At 40.4% G+C, this 10,497-nt stretch overlaps 1 protein-coding gene across 1 annotated transcript; it reads right to left on the bottom strand.

Moving 5' to 3' along the window:
- Positions 1 to 496: 496 nt before the first annotated feature.
- mfsd1 (major facilitator superfamily domain containing 1) lies at positions 497 to 9,746 on the bottom strand. The gene is made up of 16 exons (XM_057327791.1): positions 9,553 to 9,746; positions 8,941 to 8,993; positions 8,597 to 8,709; positions 8,471 to 8,513; positions 8,321 to 8,388; positions 8,140 to 8,248; positions 7,764 to 7,866; positions 5,580 to 5,678; positions 5,355 to 5,466; positions 5,125 to 5,181; positions 4,682 to 4,838; positions 4,437 to 4,534; positions 4,209 to 4,321; positions 4,001 to 4,048; positions 3,852 to 3,918; positions 497 to 2,106 (listed from the first exon to the last, which is right to left on the bottom strand). Exons 1-16 carry the CDS (start codon positions 9,701 to 9,703, stop codon positions 2,103 to 2,105), a joined length of 1,395 nt encoding a protein of 464 aa, XP_057183774.1. The 5' UTR covers positions 9,704 to 9,746; the 3' UTR covers positions 497 to 2,102.
- Between the last annotated feature and the right edge of the window lie 751 nt (positions 9,747 to 10,497).

Raw genomic sequence — 10,497 nt, 5'->3', positions numbered from 1 at the left:
AAGGCGTGTACATGACGTGTCTGTAATGCCCTTTGATAATGCGACTAAAGTAGGACTAGTCCAGATGTCTTAATTGGATTTGTGCTTACGACTTTAGCCAGATTAAAGTAATGAGTTTCTCATTCTGAATATTGTATTAATCGCGTTAATATGGGAACATTATAACATACATAGCAGTACACTGTTGCTAGGGTGTTCTAGGTGCTTGTTCCAGTGTTGCTAGGGTGTTCTAGGTGCTTGTTCCAGTGTTGCTAGGGTGTAGGGGATTTGAGGTGTGATTCTGTTTGAATACCTGCACACCCAGTCTGGACAGATAGCGGTTGCGCAGGCCAAACGGAGACAGAGGCTTCACGTGTTCTTGAGCATTCACAGACTGCTGACGGCTGTGCAGACGTCCAATGTCCCTGTGACAACAACACAGGGTTTTTTAGTCATTTTCTATGTTAATATGGACACAGAGATGCATTTACGGACTGTAATAAAACTAACACACGTGCTAATTTCATTTTTTATTGCAATTCCCATTCCCACCCAGTACAGTCTCATAAAAAAACAAAAGGAAAAATCAAAGACGAAGAGTGAGCGTGTATAAACACTGTCTATCCATCAGTCACAGATGATTCCAGCAGTGTTTTCACACACACTATTATAGATATCAAGTGCTCAACATCAATATTTGACATAATTTCTCTGCATAGGCTGCACTGCAGCAGAGTCAAAGAAACAATCTGCTAGTTTCTCATCAAAGTTGTCAGGGGCAAACTGTTCTGAAGTGAGTTAACAACAAAATCTAAATATACAAAGGCACTTATATATATATATAGGACACTTGTCTGAGAAGCAAAGCAGGTTCATAAATCTTGACAAAAGACAAACAATGAAGCATGCACACTAAGCCCAGAACTGTATTAAAAAAAACTAAACGGTCCTTTATCGTTGACTTTAAAATGTACAATTCTTTAAAATCAAGCTTTCTGGGGTATAAAATCATTTCAGTAATAGATGTGCAACAGACATATGGTTTAAAAACAGCAAAAACAATGAAATTCCAGGTGAGATTCTCAATCCATCTGTAAGTGCTTATGAAGACAAGACCAGACCGGTCGTCTGTTGAAATGACAGAGGTGAGCAGCTAGTCGAAACAACCTGCCGTCGGGATGACGCGAGAATGAAACCTTCATTACCGTCAACACTCTGCTGTGGATTTCTCAGTGTGTTCTCCAGAGATGCGCCGATATATCTGCCAATAATCGGTATCAGTTGATTTTTCACACTGTTGGCCGATAGTTTAAAAACAGCCGATGATCAGAGCCGATATATCCTTTCAATCAATAGCGAACAGGAAAATGCAATGAATTTGTGCTCTGTATATAGAAAATGTTAAGAAACATCACCAGTTTGATGTTTAATAATAGTCATTATATGAATCATTAATAACATTCAGAAAGTTAAAACAAATCTGTCATCATTTACTCGTCCTTTTGTCATTCCAAACCTTTATGAGTTTCTTTCTTCTGCATAACACAAAAGAAGATATTTTGAAGAATGTTGTTAACAGGACCCCATTCACTTGCATTGGTTTTGTGTCTATACGATAGAAGTGAATGGGGTTCAGTGCTGCTCGGTTACCAACTTTCTTCAAAATATCTCCTTTTGTGTTCTGCAGAAGAAAGAAAGTCATGCAGGTTTGAACTGACAAGAGAGTGAGTTAATGATGACAGATTTTTCATTTTTGGGTGAACTATCACTTTAAGAAATATTAAATTTAATCTCAGCAGATATCACTCTAAATAATCGTCTCTCTGTCTCGCTGTGGAAATGTAATATCGGTCATCTCTAGTATGATCCTCTCAATAGCATCTCAACAGATCTCCGACAGTCGAGCGTCGGCTATACGCATCTCTGTGATTTTGCCACACATCATTATCCTGCGTGAATGTAAAGACGTCTGTTCCAAGAGCCTGTGGAAAGAGTCACTTCAGGTCTTTAGTGATGTGAAGTGATGTCGAAGCGCTCAGTGTGAGAGAACGGAGAAGAGAAGAGAAAGTCCCGTGATGAAGAAGGCCGTCAGGTGCTCAGAGGTCAGAAGAAGAGAAGAACCTTCACCTGAAATACATCACAACGCATCAGCACGTGCACATCATCTTCACACATCACATGACTCAAAACAAACAGAGCACACATCATACACGGCCAAATACAAACACTACTTGTCATTTAAAGTTTTACCACATTTTAGAATGATAGGAAACCCATCGAAACCATGGAATGACAACTGTAACTATAAAATGAACGAATTATTTTGAATTTATTTATAAAATAAATGAACTCCTATGTCAAGGTATTAACCAATCATACAAGTGAGCGTTTACATTCAATCTTAAAGGACAAGACCAAGAGCTATATGCACTTTATATCACATAATATGACCAATAACCCATTATTCCCCAGATTTCGGAGAAACGCTGCAAATAACTGAAATCAATGTTGTGTTCTGTGTGCGCGCACAATCCTGCTGTGTAAACAGACCGATCCGCACAACACTCTCAGCAACGGCCGGTAAGATTACCAGCATGTCAGAGGAGAGAGAGCAAACGGGACATTTGTAGAACGTGAGATCACTGATATACAGTCAATGCAAAAATTATTCACCTTCAACATTTATGATCACAGTTTATTGGCTATAGTTTAGAAAATGGTCATAAAACATGACAACTCAATTCAAAGAGTCAAAGTGTCTGAATCAATTATACTGGAAGTCCGCTGTATGAAGAATTTATGGGTATAATGTCACAGTTTATGCATTAGTAGTTAGAAACATTATATATAAAAATAAAATATTTTTATTTTGTTAAAAAAATCTAAATGTAATACTCATTTTACCCTAAGGAGGCCACAATTTTCTTTTTCGATGACATTATCTGGTTGCACGCAAAGGCAGCCAAACTGAACAAAGAATCAGTTCTTCTGTAGATACAGTATAAGGTGCCGAAAGATAATAATATGTAAAAAAATTCATGATAAAATATAAAGAAAGAAAATAAAGACCATATCTGGTGTATTTTTATACATTTTAAACTTGTTGGTCAGAAACAATACAAACATACATATTATAACCAAAAATCATTGTGGATTTAACATATACAAGATATTTTTAGCCATTCTAAAATGCATTTTATCTAGATTTTGATGTTTGATTCTCTTTCGCTCTCTTTCTCTGTCATTAGCTGACGGGGGCACACATTAGCGTTAGCGTGTATTATAATATTAGAATAAATGACAAGCATCTTGCTTCTGTGTTTCTCAGTATAGACCGTTTCATCGGACGCGCGCACACCTGACCCCAAGTTAACTTCCGGTTTGTGTTTGGCTAGTGTCTTATAATATAACTATTTATATTTTATTTTTGTTAATATTCATTTGTATTATTATTTTACTGTATAATAATTCTGTTAATGAGCAGAGCTCTAGAAGTGGAAATTCGAAAGGGAGATAGTCGTTTCAATCACACGGGCAAACTGAATAATAAATATCAATGGCATTTTCTCTTTATCCGAGACAACACTTTGTGTTCGTCCCTTTCAGCAATGTTTTTCACGGGCGCAAACGTGACGTTGAGAATGCGTGATTCTGGTTGGCCCAAGGACCAAAAAAGACGACACTGTTAGCGGTTATCTTGATTCTGGTTGGCTTATTTTTGAATTAAAACAGCGATTTTCGCCGAAAAGTTTGCATGTATGGCCATTGTTAACATATTAAGCCACACATTTCTCTCTACCCAGGGTTCCCTTTAAATGTCAACAGCATCACTTTCTGCGCCTTTAAGCAAACGAATACAGTTTTATACTCACTCAGAAGACTCAGAAAGAGCTTTAGCGCGTCTGGCTCGTGTTGAAGCGGACAGGTTCAGCTCGCCCTCTGATAAACAACACAACACAACAGCTGTGTGGATCACGCACAAGACAATCCTGAAATCACTTCACTGACTCACTGACATTACCTGTGTAGGAGTTATACAGATACAGCAGGACCACGGCAATCAACGCACCTGCAAACAAACAAAAAACACCACGGCATTAAAACAATCTGCTCTGGTGAGCTCCTCACCTCGCAGCTCAACCGCATGACACGCACAACACAAAAACAACGCATGTTGTCATTCAATGTGATAGGAAGACATTTCGCGGCGATGTATCGGGTGAACTTACAACACATGCAGACGATGAAGAAGACCTCGAGGAAGAGGTAACCTTTGGTGTCCAAGATGGCTCCCGCAGCCAGAGAGATGACAGCTAGACCCAAGTTCTGTATGGACTGCATACTGCACCCATCACAAGAGCAAAAACACTTCAACCATGAGTAAAACGGCATGAACACATCCTGACACCATCTGCTGTTTCCTCATTCCACCTTTAAGATGAACATGGCACACTTACAATCCATACGCGGTGCCCAGCTGATGTTCTGCTACCACAAACGCCACCATCGGCCAGAGAGCACAGGCCAGAAGAGAATACGACAAACCTAAGATAGACTGCGACAACACACAATACAGCACTTCAACCACAACACAACCTGGCCTCTCAACATCCTTCATGAAAAGCAGCCAGCTATGCATAACCCATCTCTGCAGCTCAAGCGCATTATTGTCAGCGGTAAAGAGATGCGTGTGAGCGCTTACCATGGCAATCCAGGGGTTCCAAAGGGTGAAGGCCAACATTAGGTGAGATAAGAGTGTGGTGACCACAGCCAACAGAACCCACATGATGTTCCGGCCCGTCCTATCGACCATGAAACCCAACACAGGCGAGGCAGGGGCTGAGATGATGTACACGACACTACAATTCACAGAGTGAAAAAAATCCTGTGTCACATGTGCATACGGCACGAACACTCGACGTAACGTCATCGTTGTGTCACATTTGGTTTAGAAACGTTGCGATGTCACTGGGTTTAGGTGCAGTGCATGGGCACGAGGGAAAAGTGCACAGCAGGATTACTTTAGAAGGTTACGCACAGTAACTCAACTAAACGTCTGCACTGCAATGCCATGTTATGTAAGCCTTCATAGACACCGCAGTGCATATTTGTTGTCTTTTTACAATGCTCTCTGTGTGTGTGTACCTGTTGATGGCCCTGGCCTGGACAGAAGTAAAGCCGAACTTCTCTATGAAGAAAACTCTGTAAGTCAAGATAACACGAGCATGACTTCAAATGTGTTCCACTTCAAATATTTATGTCCTTTCTCCCTGTTTCACAGAGGAATGAAGTGCGTTCTGTTTCTCCATCCCTTACCTGACCCCTGGACTGGACAGGCAACAAAACAAGCTAAAGAAATGGTTGTGTATACTCACTGGCCCAGTCCGATAAAGGGGAAGATGGCCACGTAATATCCCACACATATGATGAAGATAAGCCAGAGAGAGAACGGGAAATCTTTCACATCTGTCAGCTTGATCACTTCCCCTAAACACACACACACACACACACACACATCTCTAAATGCATGTCAAACACCAAACGCAACACAACATCATCATTATTTCTAACCGTAACTTTGGACTGCTGTGTCTTCTCACCAGTCTTGCCCTGCTCCTTGTGAAGGATCTTCTCCGCTCTTCTGTCCAGAAAACCCAGAACCAGTGCGCACGTGAGCGAGAACACACACGTGGATGCCGCTGTGACATCACACACAATTAATCATGACATCACACGATCTTGAAGAGTGAAGGGTTTTAAACACATCATCTGACCGTAACTTCTCTGTCTGTGTGCGTGTGTGTTTGTGTGAGTGTATGTGGCCTTGTTTGTATATCCCGGTGGGGACCTAAACCTGAATACACACCAACACATGGGGACTCGTGTCAGAGTGAGGACCAAAATTGAGGTTCCCTTACAGACAAAAAAAGCTTATAGATTGGACAGAACGATATTTTTTGAAAATCTAAAAATGCAAAATGTTTTCTATGATCTTTAGGTTTAGGGGATAAAATATACAGTTTGTACGGTATAAAAAACATTACACCTATAGACTGTCCCCACGGAGATAATAAACCAGACGTGTGTGAATGGTGTGTGTTCATGTTTTTATATCCCGGTGGGGACCTAAACCTGAATGCACACCAACTCATGGGGACTTGTGTCACCGTGGGGACCAAAATTGAGGTCCTGATGGGCAAAAAAGCTTATAAATTGTACACAACAGAACAATATTTTTTTTTTAATCTAAAAATGATCGTTAGGTTTAGGGATAGGGGATAAAATAAACAGTTTGTACATTATAAAAAACATTATGCCTATGGACTGTCCCCACGGAGATAGTAAACCAGACTGTGTGTGTGTGTGTGGTGAAGGAGAAATGAAACACTGATACTTCTGAGATTCACACACAAGCAGAAGCAAAGTGAGAGCGTTAGAGAGAAGTGAAAAACTTCATCGCAGACATCTCTCATTTCAAACACACACACATACACACTTTGTGCTTGTAATATCATACGGGGATGTTTCGCTTTAGAGTCGATGACTCATTATACGTGCGAGCGTCATATAATACAAGACTCAAATTCAGCAAACATGTCGGCTCAGATTATTTTGCCATTTCTGTCAAATCGCCTTTTAGCCAAGATCATACATAATGAAAAAGGCTTGTGATTGATATTTATCTACTGTGTTCTCAAAAATGGGCATTTCTGGCTCAGGTGTTAAATTGTTCTTATATGCGTATATCTGAGGTTAGAGACATTACTTTGCCTTTTGTCCAACCGTTTTAATACAGGTGGAATAGTCATTTCTGGATTTGCTACTTAAAAGCTTCCTTTTACTTCTTTCTCTGCAATGCCAGTTATCAGGATGTTATTGCGTCTTGAGCGTGACTTTAGGTCATGAGTTTAATTCCTGATCTTTTCATCAGTCTTTCTCAGTGTTGGGTGTAACTAGTTACTAAGTAATTAGTTATTGTAATCTAATTACTTCCCCTTAAAAAGTAAAGTAAGGGATTACTCTTATTTTTTCTGTTTTTAATTACAGTTACTTCTGATGTAACTGAACAAGAATACTGTGTAATATATTCAATAGTGGAAATGACAAAATTCAAAGGCTAACTTTAAAATGTATGCTTTAATGTATCCTTCTCACATTTGTATACTTTGGTCAGGTAATAAGAATAATGTATGTAGTTATTTATGATTTATTTGAATGAATTAAAAGAGCCATTTCGTGTCTATCCTTGAATCACTTAACTTATCAAGGTTGATGTAGGACATAGAAAGTAATTAGTAATAAGTAATTAAATACTTTTTGGAGAGAGTAATTTGTACAGTAATCTAATTACACTATTGAATATGTAATTAGTAACTAGTAATGATTTACTTTTTCAGAGTAACTTACACAACACTGGTCTTTCTACACTTTTCTTGATTTGTAACAGCCTCTTCTTCTGATGATGCTCTTTCTGCAATATCTGTCAGTGTACGTCGAAGCTCTGTTAATGTTTGCCTGAACGTGTCGAATTTCTGACTGAAGGAAATGTTTCATGCCGATACTACACTCATAATGTCTCGAGTAGTCGCACTAGGATTAGCACTGGTCATCGGCCTTGCCTCAATCATAGTTTTTTGGTTTTCTTTCTGTTGTTTTGTCATTTTCATCATCTTGATCAATTCTTGACTCAAAAACGAAAAATAGTCAGAGGATGGGCGGAGCTTAAACAAGAGCGAATCCATTGACAGTGATATATTTTGTTATAGGTTAGTATTTTTTCTCACCGATCATGAGAGTTATTCCCAGTGTGGTGTGTCCGGCTGATCCCATCATCATCTGAATCCGGCCGTACACCCAGCCAATGACATTCATGTTCACTGTGCTGCCCTGAATGACAGACGGAAGAACAGAGACGCCTCCTCACACACTGAACATTGAGTCAGACATGTTAACAGACGATAATGACAGTTTTGTAAGTCGGTGTGAAATATGTTGTTTTGGTGGCGTAATGCTATAAATCAAACATTATTTTATGATCCAAGTGTAAATCAAGTGAGCAACTATGAGAAATATACCGAGCCGCTTGTCTCACATGTAACAGATCAGATTCATGTGATTGACGCTGATCTGAGAGCAGTGCAAACGCAGCAACACACTTACCAGTCTGGCCATACTGAGCTGCAGGCCGAACACCAGGTTGAGCTCTTTGCCTTTAAACCAGCTGACGGCATACGTGTTCTGAGCCACGGCCAAAGACTCTCCACCGATACTGAACACAAACACACGTCATACACCTGTAGTTAATACACACGGCTTTCATTCACACGCTTCCGCTTCTTACCCGAATACAAACCGGCCGGCTTCCATCAGCCAGAAATGATCAGCCAGCGCACCGGCAGCAAATATGATCTGGAAAAATATCAACAAAACATTTACACACAAATCAACAACAAAAAACAACACAAGTGTGTGTGTGTGCGCGATAACTCACCTGTCCTACTAACACAAACAATGCAAAGATTATCGTTCCCAACCTAGCAAGAATGAACAAAACACCTGTGTGTGTTATAGCTGTAAAGTGACATCACATCAGCGGATGGTCGTGAGAAGGACTCACCTGATGCCAAAGACCCTGTCCAGCAGAAATCCACCCAGAAAACACAGCACCACATTGGGCCACGAGTACCACGCGTACAACTGCATGAACGACGCAGTGTTCAGATTCATATCCTGACACACACACACACACACACACAGAGAAAACACAGTCACACACCACATCTCAAGAACATCTCACAGTTTACTCCTCAGATTTGACACAAGTCAATATGGTCACAATATGAACTCAAACAATTCTCATCGAGTCCGACCTCCATACTCTTCATGGATTTCAACAATTACAATCTGCAGTAATATAAACTGGGCTTCATGACAGTCACATGAGTTCCTCTGGACACACACCTGCATGACTTGAGTTTGAAGAGCCGCTGGGTTGTCATAGCAAAAGTAACTCCCTGTAAGACACGACAGAGATGAACATGAGATCGCCATCTTGAAATGGTCAACATTTGCGTTTCTGTCACCCAATCAGTTGTCTGAGATCTGCATATATAATGTTTACACATACTGGATATTCATAGATGTGTGAAGGTTATCGTTCCAATATGACAGACGACTTGTCCACATGTACTAGTCGAATTACTTACTTAACTGTAGTAAACTGTAACAGATCTTTTCAATACTAATTATGATGCCTAAGTTACTACGGGAACAATGACTATAGCACAAATTCACTATAGTCAACTCTACTGTAGTGTACAAAGTGTGCAGTAATTAGTATATACTAATGCAGTATACTACAATTTATCACACACTTGAGTTTAATGAATGGAACACAACCGTGAACCGTATTTTTCATGTGGCCCATAGAAACAACCGCTAATTAAGCTTATATATATATATTTCTATAATGAAAACATGCATAATAAATAAACCAGTAACGTGGTAAATATGACAGTAATACTAAATGTCATAGTTCCGTGTGTGTGTGTGCGCGTGCGTGTGAAATCTCACCGAATCCCAGGAAACACATAAAGATCAGAACCAGGATCCGGTGCAGCAGATGACGCGGGTCACACAGCGGGCTCATATTCACACTCACATCTTCATCATCATCGCAATCATCTTCATTCAAGAGACTCCGGGGCTCTCCCGAGTCTGCCATCGTCGCGCAACACACATACAGTCATATGACTGACTGCAGCGGGTCACGTGACAGCCTGCTGCTGCGTCACCGCCAACTAGGGGTTTTCGGTTCCGGGTTTTTTGGAGTCGACTCCGATTCTCGACTCCCACTTTTGGAGTCGGCGTAATCGACACTTCGACTCCTTTTACTGTCATTCAAAACGGGCTCAGGAATACGAATATAAAATAAATGAATGAATTTCAGCTTGGGAACGTTGGGCTGGCAACCAATCTAAGTCACTTGCAAATACACATGCATTTGTGCATCTAACACCATCACAGAGAGTGTTTTGTGTTGTCAGACCAGTTACTCCTTTCTGGTCCTAAACCAATGTGGTTTTCCAAGCGCAAGCAGCGCAAGGAGATGACGGCCCAGGGGCCTAATTTATAAAACTGTGCGTAGAAACCTTCCTAAACGTGAACGTACGCAAACAAAAATTGAGATTTATAAAACCTTGCGCATGCACACCTGCACGCAATTTTCCCTTTATATATATCACAGATTACCTGCAAGTGTGCGTACGTGAATCAGCCTCATATCCCGCCCTGTACACGCCCATTTTTACCCATAAATAGTCAATGCAAAGCATCTCCTGAATACTGATTCGTATATTAATAAGCCTGACATCCAATCCGCTTGTTAAGCCTGACGTCACGCACCATTATGGACGTATACCGTTTCGGGTTCAACCGCTATCAGATGCCATAGAAAATAACAAAAACTTATGTAAAACCCCCGATCCTTTATCTCCCGTAACGAAATCACAAATGGCC

Source organism: Triplophysa rosa, unplaced genomic scaffold, assembly GCF_024868665.1.
Source record: "Triplophysa rosa unplaced genomic scaffold, Trosa_1v2 scaffold297_ERROPOS213765, whole genome shotgun sequence".
Lineage (NCBI taxonomy): Eukaryota > Metazoa > Chordata > Actinopteri > Cypriniformes > Nemacheilidae > Triplophysa > Triplophysa rosa.
This window is presented reverse-complemented; position numbering and strand designations above follow the sequence as displayed.